The sequence below is a fragment of the Mangifera indica genome, chromosome 2 (genome assembly GCF_011075055.1).
Source record: "Mangifera indica cultivar Alphonso chromosome 2, CATAS_Mindica_2.1, whole genome shotgun sequence".
NCBI lineage: Eukaryota > Viridiplantae > Streptophyta > Magnoliopsida > Sapindales > Anacardiaceae > Mangifera > Mangifera indica.
In genome coordinates this window covers 19,807,568-19,827,500 of record NC_058138.1, presented here as the reverse complement: position 1 = coordinate 19,827,500, position 19,933 = coordinate 19,807,568, and the positions used below count along the sequence as shown (strand labels likewise).

Genomic DNA, 19,933 nt, shown 5'->3' with positions numbered 1-19,933 from the left:
AAGGACACACTTCAAACTCTTGTCATCCAATTTTGTGCTTTTGACATTTGGAACGTGAGCATAAGCGAGACATCCAAATATGCGAAAATGATCAACTGAGGGTTTAGTGCCACTCCAGGCCTCCTCTGGTGTTTGATTTCGCACAACAAGTATGGGACTTCGATTGAGAACATGAGCTGTCCAATTTGCTGCCTCAGGCCAGAATGTCTTAGGCACTTGTTTGCATGAAAGCATACTACGAACCATTTCCATGATGGTGCAGTTCTTACACTCTGCCACTCCATTTTGTTGAGGAGTATATGCTGTAGTCAGTTGACGTCGAATTCTGTTGGCCATGCAAAACTCATTGAATTCATTAGAATTAAACTCTCCACCTCTATCTGTACATAGACCTCGGATGGATGTCTTCTTGGTTATTTCAACCTTAGTTTTGAAAAGCTTGAATACTTCAAAGGCCTCTGATTTTTCTGTCAAGAAAAATATCTAGGTTTTTCGACTAAAATCATCAATAAAGGTCAAGAGATACCTTTTGTTGCTGTTGGATATTGGAGAAATAGGCCCACAAATATCGGCATGGACAAGTTGAAGAATTTGTGAGGATCTCCAAGTGCTTTCTTGTGGAAAAGAATTTCTGTGTTATTTACCTATTAAACAATCTTCACAGAAAAGGCTGGAACTCTTGAATTGCGGCAAACCCTTGACCATCTGTTTGTGATAAAATGTTTTGAGACCACCAAGACTCAAATGCCCATAACAACAATGCCACAAATGATCTGGACTTTGAGAAAAAATATGAAAACATGGCTGAACTGGTTGATCTGATGGAGTGATAGTGGCTCAAATAACAAACATCCGATTGTCTAACATAGTGGTTGCAATGATGAGTCATTTCTCTGGATGAAATACTTTACACTGGTTGTGTTGAACTAGGATAGTTAATCCTTTCTCCTACAATTGGCCAATACTCAAAAGATTATTTTTCAAATCAGGTATGTAAAATACCTCTGTGACAACATGTGCAAGGTTGTTGACTTGCATATGGATTTGTCCTTTCCCCATGACTCGAAGACTTGAATTATTGCCAAGTTGAACAGATTTGCGAAAGTTCTCATCAAGGTGTGAAAATAACTCTTTCCTTCCACACATATGGTTGCTGCAACCAGAGTCCAGGAACCAGATAGTTTCCTCATCATCTCGATCATCATTAACATAAGCCATGAGTAGAAGCTCTTCCATCTCTGTCGTTTCGACAAAATGGGCTTTAGAGTCCTCCTTCCTATAGCTGAGCTCTTTGTGTTTCTTTGGACACTCATTCCGAAAGTGACCAAAATCATGATAATAATAGCACTAAACAAGAGCTTTGTTCATACCTTGTTTACCACGTCCACGTCCCCTTCTACGCGCAGCACTACGACCACGTCCAGGACTATCAGAATGTTCCCCGTGAACAATTTTCAATGCTTGTTCTTCAATGACATGACTAGACATTCGTTGTTCATGTACTTGAAGGCTACTTTGCAATTCATCAATACTCATATGATCCAAATCCTTGGATTCCTCAATGGAGCAGACCACATAGTCAAACTTGGATGACATAGAGCGCAAAATCTTTTCATTCAAAGTAACGTCGCTCATCTTTTCACCAAGATTGCGCATTTTGTTAGTAATTGTGAGAGTACGAGCAAAAAAAACATTGACAGATTCATTTTCTTTCATGTGCAGAACTTCAAAATCTTTGCAAAGAGTCTGAAGTTGTGCACGCTTGACTCGAGCATTCCCTTGATACTTTTGCTTCAACGAGTCCCAAATTCCCTTGGCCGTGTCTTTAGTCAAAATGGTTTCCAGGATGGTGCGATCAATGGCTTGGAATAAAAGTAGTTCTTGGCTTTTAAATCTTTCAATTTCTGGTCAGCTAGCACCTTCCGTTCTACATTTGTGAGGGCTGCATCCTCTTCGGGAACTCCATCTTCTACGATGTGTCAATATTCCTTTGATCGAAGGAAATTTTCCATGAGCATGCTCCAATGCTCATAATGCCCATCGAGCTGGGGAATAGTCAGCTGCACAAAGTTATTTTCTGAAGACATGATTGAGTTGCGGCTATAATTTGTGGTTTCTGGCTCTGATACCAGATTTTAATGCTGGTAAAACAAAGTTGTTAAACTGGGAGGAAAAACTCACTAATATTATTGAATATGGATGGGGTTATTTATAGTCTTACAGTAACAGAAACTAGAAATAAAAGGCACTCTACTGTGTTTGTGGGATTGTGCTAAAGAATAGATCAACTCCCTAAACAATAGAGATTTATTAACAGAATTCAAAGACTAAGTCTACTTCTAGAACCACTGCAACAAAATAGTCATTTGACCTTTAAATTATAGAAAAATTAATTAAAATAATCAAATAAAAATAATTAAAACTCTCACTTTTATACGCATAACTAGTATTTTGGATTCAGAAGGAACTTTCCACATATAGAAACGAAATTTTTAATCATTTTTATCACTTTCAAAAATCATTCTCCACCAGTCAATTTTGAATTCTAGCAACATTTGACTATAACCATTGGCATTGAATATGTTAGTTTTTTAATATTAAAAAACTTTAATAGGGTGGACGTTAATTTTTAAAATTTAAAAGAAAAATATAATAAATATTATTTTTTTAATATTATTAATAAAATGATGATTTTAGTCCTATTTTTAACAAAAAATTTTAATTCTAATTGACCAACAAATGAAACTGTAAAATTTTCAAATTCTATGATTATGATTTTAAGATCGTAGTTGTCTTGTTTTGTCCAGTTGTTTGGAAATAAAAGTTTGATAGATCCAACAACTTAGAAGAAAAACCAGTTGAATACCATCTTGTTTTGCTCATTCTCATTCCTCTCTTTCTAATCATCAATGGCACATAAATTTCAAATCCTTAACCTCACCTATAATACCATTGGTAAGTTTCAGCCCATTTAATAAGTATACAAAAAAATGGTACAAACCATCAAGTCAAAGTAAGTAGATTGAAATTTGAGTTTTGTTTTGGCTTACAAAATGATTTTATTTAAGTTAATAAAAAAAGAGGAAAATAGTTTATGATTTGGTATGAAATTTTGTTGAGAATGGAACTAAAATGATCTTATTTCTCTCGCATGATCAATCATGGAGTGTTTTCTTCTTTGCTTGTGGCAACTCCTGCCCATGATGACTAGAATTGGGAGGCTCTGGATTGTGAAACTCTTCCTCTCTGATTTCTCCAAAAATCAATTTTTGATACTAATGCTTTCTTTTTCCCTCTATGAACATTTTTCTATGTGAAATAGCATATAGAAGCATCAAAAGGAAGTGAGAATCATGTGCTCCTCCCACTCGTCTTGCCATGACTATTGCAAAACAGAGTTAAAGATTTAATTTTGGATCGTAATAAATTACTGTAGAATCAACAGTATCGGTTTTATATATATATATATATATGTTTGAACAGGTTCGTCTACAGCTTCTTAGCGCAGTTATGAAACGTTTCTTCATGAGACCACCTGAAACTCAGAAAACCTTTGGAGCTCTATTGGTTGGTGGCCTGCTTGATTTTCACCGGGTGTGATTTGACCATTGATGTATTTGACTTGCCTAGAATAGATCAGATGCTTTGGCGGTGGGATTTAAATTTACTGATACTGACAAACACTTGCAGCCTTATCATAGTGGTCCAATGGAGTTTCCAGATGAGCTTGGAAACCTGTCCATCTGGGCACAATTCCAGCCAAGAGAGTTGAGGCAGATGACAAGATTTGCTTCAGAGAAGGACGAAAGTTCATCTGCTTCGGCCTTTGCTGCAAACTCACTCTCAAAATTCCCCACATCTGCTGTCAATGCTTCATCACCTAGCCTAGCCATTGATGATCTATTTGATCTAGGTCTGCATAAACCCTAGCAGCTACACCTGCTCCTTTGCCTCATCAAATTTTTCCTAAATTGGATCGTGAACACCCCTACAATCATATCCTTGGTTCTTTCTCACCTAAAACCTTTTAACCATCCCTGGTTTTCATTTTAATTTTATGGTTAAAATTTCATAATATTAATATTTATTTAAGGCCAAAGGACTACTTCCCATCTAAGGTACGCTGCATTCTCAAGTTTTCTTATTTTAATTTTAAAAATACCAAATATCCATCAATAAATAGTTAAATTTAACAAAACTCTGACCTTAAAATTTTATCTCTTTTTCCCCCTCTAACCCCTAAAAATTAACCATTTTCTTCTACGTCAAGTTTTGAAAAATAGCATTCTCCCCCCCCCCCCCAAGGTTTAGTTTTCAATCCCCGACGTTAAATCCGGTGTCATCGTCGACAACAAAGCCTTCCTGATGCACCACCATGCTTCAACGGTCTCTCTTTTCTTCTTTGGAACGTCGATCAACCCAGATCTGGTGTCGTCTTCACCTAGAAAGTTGAAGAGCTTTGTCGGGAGACGAAGCTCTTCGTCTTCCTAGACGAAGATGACGACCTCATCTCCGTCTGGGAAGATGTCTGAAAAGTTTTCAGGCGAAGACGATGCCAAATTTGCACCGATCGACTTTCTAAAGGAGAGAAGAGAGGCCATCGGAGCATGGTGGTGCGTCGGGAAGGCTTCGTAATCGACGATGGCGTCGGGGATTGAAAACTAAACCCTAGGGGGAGAATGCTATTTTTCAAAACTTGGCCTATGGGAAAATTGTTAGTTTTTAGGGGTTAGGGGGGAAAAGAGGATTAAATTTAAATTTATTTTTAATATTACAAATAAAATGACGATTTTGCTCTTGAATATATTTTTTTTTAACAACTTATGGATAAGTAAATAGGTTTTTCAAAGTTAACGGATGAGAATGTGCAAAAAAAGTAAACCTTGAGTGGGAAATAGTCCTTTGGCCTTTATTTAAAGCCACATGATTGTTTTCTGTTTAAAGTTTGATGTAACCTATCTTTCACTTATTAATTATCAAAAATTTTAATATTCATTTATCTATTAAATTTTATTATTATTATTATTAAATATAAAATTATTATTTATTAAAAAATTAAAAATTTTAAAATATTTTTCTCCTAAATTTAAAAATCTAATATTTTTTTTAACTTCAAACTTAAAAAATCAATAATTCTTTTAAAGATTTTGTTTTCCTTTCCAAAAAAACCAAAGCATTATCACCTAGGAGACAATGATGCGGATCTAGGACGTCTCCCAACCTTCATTCGGTTTCTCTAGATCTTCATCATAATCATGTTTTAGTTTGTTTGGAATCATCGGCTATCAATCAGAAAAAAGAATGGGCAGATCAATTAATTTTTAAAATTTTACGTGATAAAATATTTATTATATTTTTTAATTTAAAAGAAAAAGATAAATTTTTAATTTTTTTAAATATTTTAATAAATAATAATTTTATTTTTAATAATAATATAAAATAAATATTTAAATTTTTTATAATTAACTAATAAAAAATTAAATTTGCGTCGCAACTTCGTCGAGAAATAGCCATTTGGCCTATAATTAACAGCCAAACCCCACCAGGTACAACAATCAATAAGATTCCAGACAGAAAGAAGGAATAATATAAACTCACACACAAATTACGATTATATTTAATTAAGCTTAAAATATAATTGGAATTTACAATAGTCCACACGAATTGACAAGACTACCCCCGCCCCACCAACTATCACGTACGCCGCCCACCACAACCGCCACCACACCATCCGTGAAAAAGCATCAAATATCTCAAATCTCAAATCTTTTGAAGCTTCTCAGCCTTGATAACCGGATTGGCCTTGGCGATCTGCTCTTTGCCTATCTCCTTGAAATCAAACGAGCATTCGTGTTGTTCCGGGTACCTGTGGCTCCCACAAAACAACGACCCACACCTGCAATGGAATCCCGTCAAGCCCACGCGCCTCCTACACGTCACGCACCTGTTAACCCCCGTTGTCACCGCTACAGTCGCCGCCTCCGCTGGTTTCTTTTCCTCCACCTTCACAACCGGCGCTGAAACCGTAACCATCTTCTCGACGACTTCAACGGCCGACGATGGTGCCGAAGCGGAGATCAGGGTTTGGTTAAGGGCTTGTTTGGCAGAGGAAGATTGCTGCTCTTTTAACTGAAGGTCCCGGAAACATTTAGAACAGAGATTTTGCGTCGCCGGACTCCCGAAAAATCCGCAGTTGTTCACGCATAAACGCGGCGCTTGGCATCTGTGTTCTTCCGCCATGGTTTTCTTTTCTCCTTTTCTCGTTAACAACCTGACGAAAATTCAAACAAAAATTAATAATTGAAAAAAAAAAAAAAAGGAATGAAAGGGGAGAGAAAAAATGTGGCGGTGGTTACCAGATGGAAAGAATAGTAATTGATTTGAGAAGAAAAAGCGATTAAAATATAGTTTGCTTGGAGAGAGAGAGAGAAAATAGAAGGAAAGTGAGGGAATATAAGGAAAAGATGGGTAATTGGTTTAAAAGGAAAAGAAAAGGATTCCTCCTGGTGCTGGACCTGGGTGAAGATTCCAATCACCTTCTTTTCTCTTTTCTAAGCAAGCAGCTACCAAACCAAACCCAAGAAACTCTCTTTTTCTCTTTCTTTTAACGAAGATAATTATGCTGATAAATAAAACGGTTCCATTTGGACGGTTTGGGGGGTAAGACGCCAATTTGGACCATTCTCTTCTTCTTCTTCTATTCCACGCCCTTCGTTTTCACATCAAAATTTATTTAAAAATGTACAATCAGGAGTACGCGGATGTTAGTTATTTGTCTCTATTTATGTATTTGCCGGATGCTTACAACGTGTATCCTATCCTTTCCAATGCAGTCGTGACTCGTGACCCGCCTCCATCCATCCCACCCCACTTCTTTTTATTTTAGAGGGGCCAAAAGATTCGTTCCCACCCACTGTTTAGTGTAAATTTTATTTTTTATTAATTAATTTTTAAAAATTTAAATGTTTGTCTATTAATTATTAAAAAAAATAAAATAAACAGACTTATTATATTTATTTTAACAATTAATTAATAAGTATTTAAAGTTTTAAAAATTAATAAATAAAATATTGGTGCCGTACTAAACGTTTAAGTGGGAATAAGTCTTTTAGCTTTTTTGAGAGATAAATTAAACGAAAGAAAAGACCATCCTTAAAAACCCAAAAAGTCACCATGTTATATAAAACATTTGGCCTCCTTCCCTCTAGCAAAAACATCAACATCTCATAGTTGTGATGAATTTGACAAATTAGATGGAAGATGTTTACTTCTTCAAACTCATCGTGGAGGTCCCTTAGAATTCAATGTTTCTAGTTCACAATTTATTTTTCTTGGTCTTTGCCAATTTTAAGTTCATTCACTCGGAAGAAAGTAGCTAAAAAATATAAATTTAAAGGGTGAGAGGAAGAGTTATGAAAGATGAGGACTACATTGATATTTGGAGAGTACGCATTAGAATTGAAGGAAGGCAGAACGTACGTATCACTCTATTTTTCAGTTTTCATATCGCTCTGAAAACTGCTATAGACCTGGCCCTTTACAAACCAACCTTCAGCAGGAAATCCCAAAACATTTTCAATGTGGATTTCCTCAGAATGAAGTTACAAAAGGCAATTAGCAGAGTTGATGATAGAGGTATACTTATGCCCAAAGATGCCGCATGGTTTACTTCTTTCCTTCTGTTCTTCATTTCACACAATAATATTCCACTAAGGTTTATGCAGATGTAACTAATCAGCCTACCTCTAAGTTTACAACTACCGATTTAAGCTCAAAAGATTTCTATGACTATGATGAAGTGACAAACGCATCCCTGAATAAACAATCACTTTTTCTTCACTTAGTGCAATTACCATTAGTGTTTCTATATTCTCTTACTTCCACCATCTGCAAGATGTTGTTTAAAAAAAAGATGACAGAGCTATGAGCATCTAATCAACATAGAGTAAAACAAAAAAATAAAACTAACAGACTGCATCTTTTGTATCACAAGGTGGTGGATAGTCAATTTAGTTTTAACATGTTTAATGGACTCTTTGAGAATACTGAAAAGATCAGGAGGGCCTAAAAACTAAAAAGATTATAGAAACTTGTTGATATTACTATAATCTATCCATTCAAGAAAATAGTTGCTTAATCATATAATCTAACTTAGATCTAGGTTGAAAAAACATTATTCCCAGATAGAGGCTCTGTAGTAGCCACTACTCCACATTGTTGATATAAGATTCTAGGAGTTTTGAAAGCTAAAATAAACAAAACATGGCAGTTTGTACCCTTGAAAGTATTTGTTTGACCATCTAGAAGATCATTGCATCTCTCCTGCTTATATGAGCAACTGTTTCAGCATCATTCCAAAGATTTACCAAAGGAGCTACAGACTGACTAGGCAACAGCAACGATATATGCATTCCAAGCATCTTGTTGCTGGAAACTTTTCACCTCTTCATACTTCACATCTTGTGCAACTCCAAATCCCTCTGTACTTTTGTTTTGTTGAGTGTCTGGCATCTCACGAAGCCAGAAATGGACAGATTTGAACCCAGCTTCTTTTAAGCAGTCCTTGATCTCAGGTAGTGACCACCTGGGAGATGAGCAACCATATTCCAATAAAAGAATTTACCAGAAAAAGAGTACAGTCAATAGGATTTTTAGGGGGGAAGCCCTGATCATAATGTGCAATTTTAAATGTAGAATGCATTGAATACTTACAGCCTCCAGTTGTATGAAAATGCATGTCGAAGTTTTTTCTGCTGCTTTTGAAGATGAAAGTGGAGGCTAATTCTTGTTTTTCGCTCAACAATGTCAAACTCAGCTTGCTCCCAAACATACTGTAAACACATAATAAGCAAAACTGAATTTGGTAAAAAAGGTTTCTCATGTGAAACAAATATGAATTTACAGTTAAGAATGAACAAGCTCAATAATCCGGAGAGATGAACCACAATTAGATATCCTTTACTTCTTAAAATGCTTTGATGTTGACACATATATGACTTCTAATGAAAAATTTCTTGTGTTTTCAAATGTTTGGCAATCCTGGTTCAGAAATAATAATACTCAGATAATTAAATTAAGGTCTTCAATGTTGATAGAGCACATAATTGGGAGAAATATATAACTACTACAAAGACTGCTGATATTTCAACAGAAATATAAAATGCATGGCATGAATTGTTATCAGCACAAGGTTTCACAGCGAACTTATATAAGATACACACAGAGCTCGATGATATTTGGTCTTACAACAGAAAGGACAGTGACACACCCTGTTAAATTTTGCATTTAGAGTGTTCAAACTAATGTTATAATTGTCAAAAATATTAGGAGTGGGATACGTTATACCATAAAATTGGCAAATCTCCTCTGGAGTCTTAACTTCTGCTCTGATGATGTGCCACCATATAAATCCATTACAAATATACCACCTTTTTTAGACAGGGCACCAAGAGCATGCTTGAAATACAAAACCAGATCTGCACGTTGGTGGAGACAACAACAACTGTAATTGAAAGCACACACAATGTCTCTTGCCTGCAGTGGATAAGTTTTCATTGTGCAGTTATTATCGCTAGATGCAGCGGAGCCATCTTGCCTCACAGAGTCCAAAGTGGAAGTCACAGAACTATTGTCATTCTCCTTTAATGTAATGTTCTTTAACAACTCTTCAGGGTTACATCTCACTAGTTTGGCCTCAAGAGGTTGCAAAACATTCCCATGAAAAAGGAATATTCTGGAATAAGAATCACCTGCAAGTTTGTTTACATTGTTCTCCTTGCACCATTCTAGTGCCTCAAGGTCCAAATCCAATCCCACAGCGGTCCTTCTTGAGTCACTCCGCAGCCATTCTGTACTGTCAAACAAATAGCATAAGAGCAATGTCAGGTAGAACTAGAAAATTACAGTGGATTTACAATAAACAATTTAAGATTCTTATAGAAAAGAAGTGACACGGTGATTAACCATATCTTTAAAATTACAGTGGAACCCATATAAAACCTTACCATGTAAAGAATTTTGTACAGTTATACAGTAGATCAATGGCAATTTGGACATTCATTCAAAGAAAAAAAAGGCATCCCTATACTTTTGAAATTGCATCAAGAGTGCAAATTCACTCACCATGGCTTTTATTAACAAACTACATAGCTCATAAAAGGGCACTTTCTCTGCCAAAAAACAAACCCTTCATTGATTGTAATATGATTGATAACCAGTTAAAATCTTTAAGAAACATGTAATTCTGCCTATATCGACAGTGAGTTTCTTTCACCTAATTATATCGTTGATTCAGGTGTTACATCAAATGCTGGTGCTTAACACTGCAAGCGTCAACCTAAAAATCTACAAACCTCAAACATCTGATGAAATGAAAGGAGTCTATATCACAAATCCATCCAACAGATTCATTGGTTAGTTTGTTCTTCATATTATAGTACAAAATCCAAAAAAAGAAAAATAGAAGTCTTAAAAATGAAAACCAGGTACCTAAGCAAAGCACTGCCACAAAAATCTTCTTGGAGATGAAGTGGTTGCCTCCCACCAACATACATCAAAAAGAACTTCTGCAAATAGCTTATGTCTCCTTTTGGTGACTGCACTCAAAAACACAATTCACACAACCGCATTAAACTTTTAGGGCATTAAACAATCCAATTCTGTTAACATCACCTCGATATATCCTAATAAGTAATACCTGTACAGATTGCTGGTAGAGGAGAAACTTAGAGGGCATATTTGTTGATGAGTGAGGGTCATCTTGATCATCTTGTTCTTGTCGATCATCATCATCTTCATCAGAAATTTGAGGCAGTTCCTGATCAGAGGAAGAGGGCAAACTTGAAGGGTAGCTGTAGTCAGCTTCATAGCCTTCTTCATGATCTTGAGCGTAGAATGAGAAGTCAGCTCTTCGTGAAGCTGAAGCTCTTTGTTGTTGTTTCTGTCTCTTCTCTCGTTTTCCCATTCTGCGTCAAATCCGCCGCCAACAGTCTTCGCCCTTTCCTAATTTTACCCAATTTCAATTTTTAACCTATGACTCACAGAATGCAAGCATTACTAGAATCAAAAATTACTGATTTATCCTCATAGATTGAAATGGAAATGTATGATTAAGTAATATAATTATTTATTTTTTATTTTAAAATTATTTAATTATATATAATTTATTTTTATATATATAATATTTTTATTAAATCTTATATTTAAGACTTGTACAGATTTATCAATCAAAATTTATAATTCGAAAAGGTAATACACTTTAAGTTTCTAATTTATTGTTTGAATGATATATTTTTTTTAAATTTTAAAATATATAATTAATCATTTTTAATTAAATAATTTTATACCAAAATGGTCACAAAGAAAGAAAAAAATAAAATTATTTAAAAGAAAGTAGTGAAAATTAATAAATCCATTAAATTTAGTGAAAAAATTTAAAATAATAAAAACTGAGACGAATTTTTAAGGTGAGTGCACCCTGGGAAAAAACGGATTTAAAATTTAAAATATATACGTTCATTAAACCCTGACTGGAAGCCCCCTCATTTCAATCATGCAGCACCGTCTGATGAAAAGCTTTGAAAAATTGTAGTTTGCCCCCCACCATATGATTTGTGTGGTGAAAAATCTTTGAAAAATTCACAATACCTCCCTGCATCCGACCAGCCTTCACCACGCATGGTGAAGGCCGAATTCACAAGGTGAAATTTCACCTCCCAAATTTCGTTTTTCAAATCCTATTTCATCAGCAATCAACTCTACACCTATTCTAACACAAAAGTCCTAAGAAAATTGATCCTAAATACCAACGAATAGAGTCATTTCATCAAATATTTCAATTCAAAACCCTAAGCCAAAAAAACCCAAAAACCGCATACAATCGCCTAAATCTTTACATTAAAATGTATAAAACATGGCAAGGATTGATTAACTAATCTTTTCAACTATTTTGGTGGCCGGAAAACGAGATAAAATTGCCAGAGGAAGTCGCGGTTGTCGGGTTTGCGAACGCGTGCGGCTGGGTTAGTGTGAACGCACGGTTAGTGGGTCTGTGTGGTCGGCTGGGTTAATTTTCTTGAAGGGCACTTTCGTCTTTGCAAGGAAAATGGTTATTTCGGTTTAGTCTTTATAAAGTTGGGTAAATATGCGGTGTTGGTAGAGACGAAATTGGAAAGTTAATAAGCTTGGTCATTCGATTTTGGGTTTTCGCTTTCCAGTCGATCTCACAGCACGCTTTTTCTCTTTGACATTTAATCAAACAAATCACAAAATTCTTCTCTCCAAATATCAATTCCATAAATCTATCTCTCATGCGATTCAATCCAAAACCCTAAAAATATGTACAGCAACTTCAAAGAACAAGCAATCGAGTACGTCAAACAAGCCGTGAATGAAGATCATGCAGGAAATTACGCTAAAGCCTTCCCTCTTTACATGAACGCTTTAGAGTACTTCAAGACCCATTTGAAGTACGAGAAGAATCCCAAGATTAAAGAAGCTATTACCCAGAAATTTACCGAATATCTCCGTCGAGCCGAGGAGATCCGTGCCGTATTGGACGATGGTGGGCCTGGTCCGGCCCAGAACGGTGACGCTGCTGTGGCCACCCGCCCTAAGACCAAGCCCAAGGATGGTGGTGGCGAAGGGGGCGATGGGGAGGATCCCGAGCAGGCCAAGCTGCGTGCCGGGTTGAATTCTGCTATTATCAGAGAGAAGCCGAACGTCAAATGGAACGATGTGGCGGGTCTCGAGAGCGCCAAGCAGGCTTTGCAGGAGGCTGTTATTTTGCCTGTTAAATTTCCTCAGTTTTTTACAGGTTGGTCGGTTTTGATTTTGTTGTTATTGAGTTGATTGTGATCGAATTTTGGGGAGTTGTGAAGTTGATTTGAACTGCTTTGAGTGGTTTGTCCTAATCATGTTTTATATTTGTTGTTGAGGCGATTGAAATTTTGGGTTGTGTTGCAAACTGGTTCAAAGTTAGATCAGATTTAACGAGGAGTGAAATTTTCTGTTTTTTTTTTTTCCTGGTTGGCACTTACGTTAGGGATCATGTTGGTAGAATTGAACATAAGGAGGATAGTGGTTAATTACGGTTAGTTTTCTGATACTGTGGATTTTAAGAGGTGAATTGTGGTTTGGCACTTCTGCTCTTGTTGCAGTTAACATCATGTAGACTATGCATTGCTGCCCTTGTACAGGAGTAGGAGTTATAGTGTTATTTTTTAATGAGCTTCTGCGTTGATTGTTTTTGGAAGGCTGTGGAAAATGTTGAGGTTTTATGTTGAGCAATATTATGTGCACACACTTTTGAGTACACAATTAGATACACAAATGATGTGTCATCATGTAATTGAGTATTACTTTATCCTTAATAAAAAAATACCTAATCACATAATGACACATTATCTATATATCAAATTGTGCACTTAAAAACGTATACACATAGTTTTATTGTTTTATGTATCTTCCATTTTGGAATAAAACAGTCACAGTTGTTTCTGCTGTATGACAAAGCAGGGAGGGGAAATTAGATTAGTGAAATGCATATTGTGTGATATATATTTCTTATTTATATCATTTTTTAAACAGCTCTATTCTTTATTATTTTGCACATTCTAGTTTTTGGTTTTGTTGTTTCATTCATTTTGTTTAAAGTCTAACCTTTTCGTGCTTGTTTTATTTCAGGCAAGAGACGGCCATGGAGAGCTTTTTTATTGTATGGGCCACCTGGAACTGGGAAATCATATCTGGCCAAGGCTGTTGCTACTGAAGCTGATTCTACATTTTTCAGGTGGCATTCATCAGCTAACAAATTGCGAGATTTGTTGCGCTGCTATTATACATCCATAATAAAAGTTAAAGGCTAGTGCATATGGCAATTTTTGCATCATTTTTCTTCAGATGATGTAGGGATCTTGGATATTTATACCTTAAGTTCTAGTTTGCTGAATCTTTTTTAATCACATTCGTAGTTGCATATCCTTTTGGCTGACCACTCTACCTAGATAGAAGAGCATGAAAATATAAGTATTCCTAACTTAAATGATGACCTTTCTGTCACTGATAGCCATTGTCGAAAAGGCGTCATAGTTGGGTATGATTATAATATGGTTGCTACGCTTGCATACAAGAATTTATTGGTAACTTTTCTGTCAAACAAAAAATCAAATTATATTTCTTTTCACACTGGTTCTCTGCATCTCCACTTCATGAATTTCTACTGAGTTTTTTCTATGATTATGGATGTAGGTCAATAAAGGGCATGTGCTTAATGCTGGTGTTTAATATATTCTTTTTTCTTGGTGGATAGTGTTTCTTCTTCAGACTTGGTGTCAAAGTGGATGGGTGAAAGTGAAAAGCTTGTTTCAAGCCTTTTCCAGATGGCTCGTGAAAGTGCTCCTTCTATTATCTTTATTGATGAGATAGATTCATTATGTGGACAGCGCGGTGAAGGAAATGAGAGCGAAGCATCTAGACGTATCAAAACCGAACTTCTTGTGCAGATGCAGGTATCACTTTCTCTTAATGATAAAAATTACCTACTTAAATGTCTAAAGCATAATATTTATATCTGCTATATATGTTGTACTATTTGACCAAGATAATGTAGTTTCTATTGTGGCACTAGAATAGTTAAATGAATGTATACAGATATTTGCAGCTCACCACATCTTACCTTTGTCTCCTTTATTAAATGACATGATCCCATTGCAGCATGGGAATGGGGGTTAATAGCTGTATTGGATAATGTATAAATAATCTAATATTTTTGGTTATAGGAAAATTTATTACATTTTATGGCACTTGTACATATTATTTGGGTAATATATGTAATAAATGCTTTTGTTTAATGCATATTGAGGTTTGATTTCAGCTTTAGTTTACAGCCTTCTTATGTTTAGGAGCCAGGAATGATAATTGTACTTTGGTAGCTCTCTTATATAATTGATTTTTCTTGAAGTATAATATTTGGAATTTTCTTTTAATGAACTGTTTATGGAATCTTGATGCAGGCATTGCTGTTCTGTTAGTGTGTTTTGATTCTGCATAACTTATATTTTGTTTTGCTGCTTTGCAATATTGCAAAGCCATGCGGTGATCACTTGCAAATATTAATCACATTTTTAGTCCGAGCTTGAGACAAGTTGTTATTTGTTAATTAGTTGAACAAGCCTAAGCTAAACTTGGTGGAACTAGCTTTGGTGAGTTCCTAAGCTGAGAATTTCTGAATCAGAATTTTCTTAAAATTAACATCATGGTTTGGTTTGAGCAGTAAAATCTTTGGTTTTGTTCAAGAGGCCAGATTTGAACTTCCTTTTGGGCCGCATACTTAGAATATGGTGTTCCACAAGTTCTCTAATTACCAAGGTTGTAGGTTTTGACAGTAGTATCTAATTTAAAGGACAGGGAATTTATGGGGTGATGTAAAATATAGAAGAATCATCCCAGCATTTGATTGCAGTATGCAGTGGGTTTAATCATGATTGTATCGACTTTTCTCTGGGAGGAAAAGCGGAAAACGGTCTGAGATTTGGCATTAATTAGCATTGAAACTTAGGCTAAATATGTAGCACTTTGTGTTAGGTTTTCATTATTTTTTCAATGGATGTGAGTTGCAGGATTGTATGAAGCTGATGGTTGATGCAGAAATCTAGTTCGCTTTTGTTGCTAATTCCAACTTAAGTGCTGATATAAGCTTAAATTAGGTTCTCATTGCCATGTAAGCTGGTTCTGATTTTTAGTGTATAAGGTGATTGGGGGTTGGTGGTTGCAATTCAGTTATGTTTAGTTGAGGAGGTAATTAGATTGATTGATTGTTTTGGTCTCTCTTTTCTCATTGATTTTGTCATAACTACTGCTACAGGCCATCTTCGATGCTATTCTTTAATTTTTTGATCACCTCACATTGACCTTGATTTTTAAGTGTATGTAAACTACGAGGCATATTGTAGTCATGGTACAACCAAAATATATCTTTTTGGGTAGAAAGGCATTGATTTCTTAGTATTAGTTTAAGCTGAATGTTATTATCGTACTGTGATTGATATCAAACCATAGATGCCTAACATCGCCTGCTCTAGGCTACCTTTTTACTTGAGTCTTGTTTGTCTTACAATTTGTCCTTTATGTTTATGCATTTGTGCTTTTGATGCCAATGCTTTCAAAATCACTTATGAACAAATTGGTTGTTGACTGTAGAGAAGTGCCGAAGCTGGAAAAAATTTGTCCTAAGGACATTTTTATTTACAGTGAGATTTGTAAATCCGGTGTGATGATAAGTTGTGTTCACTAATTTTTGTTAAGTTTGTGCTGATGGAGAAGATATTTAATAAATGGCATAGAGCGATGTAGCCCATTTAACTTCTTTTATTACATTACCGTGAATATGAATTAGAAGTTTGAACTTCTGCTTTATAATGTATTTCTTGCTAATCAATGGATTTGGATCCGATCTTTTCATGTTTGCAATCTGAGTCCTCAGCTGTACCTTATCAATCTCACTTTTTTTTAGGGTGTCGGACACAATGATCAGAAAGTCCTTGTTCTTGCAGCAACAAATACTCCCTATGCCCTAGATCAGGTAAAATGAATGTTTGGGCAATTATATTTGTGATTTCATCTTTACATATTTAGATTATTATGTACTACTGTTAATAATAACTGCAGGCCATCAGGCGGCGTTTTGACAAGCGCATATATATCCCACTTCCAGATTTAAAGGCACGACAACACATGTTTAAAGTATGTGAGCTCTTCCATGATTTGTTGTTTTTGTGTAAAATGTTAGTGCTAAAAAATACTTGGCTATAATTTTTTTCCCATGTGGTGAATAATTTATCTTGCTGGTTGGGATTAAAAAATCTGAACAGGTGCATCTAGGAGACACTCCACATAACTTGACTGAAAGTGACTTTGAAAGTTTAGCCCGCAAAACTGAGGGGTTTTCGGGTTCAGATATTTCTGTTTGTGTAAGTGTCATGCCTATATGAGATGCTTCCAAACTGGTTGATTGAAACTTGCCCACTGTGCCTTTTGTTGTGTGGTCTCAACTAATATTTCTGTCTGGCCATGATTATCTCAGGTTAAGGATGTCCTCTTTGAACCTGTCCGGAAAACTCAGGATGCCATGTTTTTCTTTCAAACTCCTAATGGTATGTGGATGCCATGTGGGCCAAAGCAGCAAGGTGCTGTACAAATTACCATGCAGGAGCTGGCAGGACAAGGACTTGCAGGAAAGGTAGGGAGCATTGTAATTTTTATGAACTTGCTATGCTGCTTTGATTAAAATATTCAGGTTTTGCTTGTTTCAAAATTTCTGTATGTCACAGTTTTGTAGTTTATCAGACATCTAATAGAATCTATTTTTTAAATTTCTTCTGACCAAAGAAGAGAAGAAAGTTGCATAGGATATCCAGAAACTTTAGATCTCTATTTAGGATGTTTAGATTGGTTAACTTATTGCTGATTCGTGCCGATGCAGATACTTCCTCCTCCCATCTCAAAAACAGATTTTGACAAGGTACTTGCAAGACAGAGGCCAACAGTGAGCAAGGCTGATCTTGAAGTTCATGAGAGATTTACAAGGGAGTTCGGAGAGGAAGGTTAATGAGATGAAGCAAAAGACATTGAGCCACACTAGTGAGTGCAACCACTATGATTGTATTTTTATTTATCACTTATGGAGCCAATGATTTACTTAAAATGGGGAAGATGATTTGACTTCCCTTTTTCTGTATTTGGATGAAAAAACTAGAATTTGATACTTGTTAACTGTGATTTCAAATTGTGTAAAAAATAGTTCCGAAATCACTGCCTATAGTGAACGAGATGCATATATTGCTGGTTGTGTCAATCTTTCAGACCCATGATTTTCAGTGACTAATTTTTCTGGCTTAATAGTGTTTTATTTTCCAGATTTGTTTCAAAGTTGCTATCAAAACGTTTTGGAAAGGATCAGATGGCTGGAGTCAGCAGCAATTGCCATCTTTTTCATGAATTTGTGTCATATTATATGTGGTCTTTCCTTTCTCATCATCTTTTTTCTATTTGATGAGGTCTTATAGGTTTAGAAAATGTGATTATATTCATTTAGCAGAGTTTATAAATATTTGGATACAAGTTTATCGGTCAATAAATATGTGGAAAAATTTATGTTCATGGTTGGTATGCAAATATACGACAGTTTCACTTATCACCTCTTCAAAACTTATGGCTGGGATTTATTAGATTTTTATATGCAGAATAGTGTTATCATGCGGGTGGATTTTCTCTTATGCAAGCTGGGGTGAGAAAGTTTTCCAATGGGAGAATATTTTAGGGTTTCTGAATTGAGCAATTCTATCAGCAGCTAAAAATGAGTATCAAGATGATGTTGATTTTGAGTTTTAATATCTAAATTTAGATGAGAGAGATTGAAAGTGAAACATTGTAGTTGCTGCTATGGGTAGTAGAGATGGCAATTTGGGCCCGACTTTAGGAGCCCCGACCCTCCCCGACCCTAACGGGAAGGGGATTCTCCGATAAAAACGGGGAAAGGGGCGGGGATGGGGATGAAAAAAATCCCCGTAATCGGGGACGGGGCGGGGACAGGGATACATATGTCCCCGCCCCGCCCCGGCCCGCCCCTCCCCTCCCCACCCCACCCCCTAAATCTAATATATTAATATAATAATTTATAAACTATTAAGTTATAGAAATTTTTACATTATGATTTATTAAAACTATAACTTCAATTTTACTAATTTTTGAATTATCAATTATTAGCTTTTACTAATTTCTAAACTATTAATCTAATATATTAAAAAAACCTCAGAATCTCAATATTATAAAATACAAATGTACCAAATTAATTTTATTTCAACTTCAGTTAGTCAATCCATCAGGTTTTACACAAAAAAAAAAAAAACAAATTATAACTTGATAAAATCAATTAAAGTGAATAAAAAGTATTAAATTTAATGTTATTATAAAATTACCCTAAATCATATACATGAAGAATTACTAATGAAGAGATTGATTATTGCATATTGTTAGATTTTATGAAAACTTTGTATTTAAACTAAAATAATAATGAATATTTTGTAGCTCTTGTAACAAGTGATATTTTTGGAGAATATAATTTATTTTATTTATTGAAATACATAACGAAATTAAAATTTATATTTACGGGTATGGGGAGGGGATTTTTCCCCGCGGGGACGAGGAGGGGATTTTCCTTCGCGAGGAGGGGACGAGGATTTTTTTTTATCCCCGTAGCGGGGACGGGGATTGAAATCCCCTACGGGGACGGGGACGGGGATTGACATCCCCTCCCCGCCCCTCCCCATTGCCATCCCTAATGGGTAGGGTTCATTTTCAAATTAGGGTTTTATATAAGGTTAAAGGTGAGGGAATTTTGTATTTAATTTATGTAGTTTGCTACAACAAAATAACTCTAAGGGTGCGTTTGGTTGGGGGAATTTATTATTACCTTGGTAATCTATCTTTTACTCTCTTGTTTGGTTTGTCAGTAATAAAAGATTACAGTAATCTTCTATTACCAATGCTGACGTGACAGATAATATAAGTGATAATCTGATTACCACTTTCACTTTAGGTATTTAAAGATTATTGAGGTAATTTTGAGTTTATTATAATTATATTATTATTTATTAATTTTTTGAGATAAAAATAAATTTATTTTTAATTAATATGACAAATAATATAAAAAATATTTAAAAATAATTATATTCAAGGGCATTTAAGTAAAATAATTTACTAGTAATCTTTTATTACCTTTAACCAAACACAATAATTATTTATACCTATCAAATTTTATAAACATAGTAATCATTTATATCCAGTAATCTTATAAGTAATCTATCTTTAAGGTAATCTTTCTATTTTAATAATCAAACATTACTCAAACCAAACGCCCCTTAAGGTCAAAGGATTA

At 35.2% G+C, this 19,933-nt stretch overlaps 3 protein-coding genes across 3 annotated transcripts; 1 reads left to right on the top strand and 2 right to left on the bottom strand.

Moving 5' to 3' along the window:
* Positions 1-5,584: 5,584 nt before the first annotated feature.
* Positions 5,585-6,598, bottom strand: LOC123199731 (zinc finger A20 and AN1 domain-containing stress-associated protein 3). Its single transcript, XM_044614786.1, has 2 exons — positions 6,357-6,598; positions 5,585-6,271 (listed from the first exon to the last, which is right to left on the bottom strand). Exon 2 carries the CDS (start codon positions 6,238-6,240, stop codon positions 5,761-5,763), a length of 480 nt encoding a protein of 159 aa, XP_044470721.1. The 5' UTR covers positions 6,241-6,271; positions 6,357-6,598; the 3' UTR covers positions 5,585-5,760.
* Positions 6,599-8,080: 1,482 nt separating this feature from the next.
* Positions 8,081-11,026, bottom strand: LOC123197424. Its single transcript, XM_044611735.1, has 5 exons — positions 10,697-11,026; positions 10,489-10,595; positions 9,346-9,853; positions 8,713-8,831; positions 8,081-8,584 (listed from the first exon to the last, which is right to left on the bottom strand). The coding sequence occupies exons 1-5, from the start codon at positions 10,961-10,963 to the stop codon at positions 8,386-8,388; spliced, it is 1,200 nt and encodes a 399-aa protein (XP_044467670.1). The 5' UTR covers positions 10,964-11,026; the 3' UTR covers positions 8,081-8,385.
* A 1,114-nt stretch (positions 11,027-12,140) lies between these two features.
* On the top strand, positions 12,141-17,851 carry LOC123208948 (protein SUPPRESSOR OF K(+) TRANSPORT GROWTH DEFECT 1). Its single transcript, XM_044626615.1, has 8 exons — positions 12,141-12,814; positions 13,684-13,789; positions 14,309-14,507; positions 16,511-16,579; positions 16,666-16,740; positions 16,869-16,967; positions 17,081-17,236; positions 17,480-17,851. Exons 1-8 carry the CDS (start codon positions 12,337-12,339, stop codon positions 17,603-17,605), a joined length of 1,308 nt encoding a protein of 435 aa, XP_044482550.1. The 5' UTR covers positions 12,141-12,336; the 3' UTR covers positions 17,606-17,851.
* Positions 17,852-19,933: the final 2,082 nt, after the last annotated feature.

What these genes read in the sequence shown, in the direction of transcription:
- LOC123199731 (XM_044614786.1), bottom strand. Translation starts at nt 6,240, where the DNA reads ATGGCGGAAGAACACAGATGCCAAGCGCCGCGTTTATGCGTGAACAAC.
- LOC123197424 (XM_044611735.1), bottom strand. Translation starts at nt 10,963, where the DNA reads ATGGGAAAACGAGAGAAGAGACAGAAACAACAACAAAGAGCTTCAGCT. An exon ending in TGTGGCAGTGCTTTGCTTAG is followed by an intron (nt 9,854 to 10,488) that starts GTACCTGGTTTT and finishes TTTGTTTGACAG; the next exon opens with TACAGAATGGCTGCGGAGTG. An exon ending in GGAGATTTGCCAATTTTATG is followed by an intron (nt 8,832 to 9,345) that starts GTATAACGTATC and finishes ATGTGTTTACAG; the next exon opens with TATGTTTGGGAGCAAGCTGA.
- LOC123208948 (XM_044626615.1), top strand. Translation starts at nt 12,337, where the DNA reads ATGTACAGCAACTTCAAAGAACAAGCAATCGAGTACGTCAAACAAGCC. An exon ending in CTCCCTATGCCCTAGATCAG is followed by an intron (nt 16,580 to 16,665) that starts GTAAAATGAATG and finishes TAATAACTGCAG; the next exon opens with GCCATCAGGCGGCGTTTTGA. An exon ending in GACAAGGACTTGCAGGAAAG is followed by an intron (nt 17,237 to 17,479) that starts GTAGGGAGCATT and finishes GTGCCGATGCAG; the next exon opens with ATACTTCCTCCTCCCATCTC.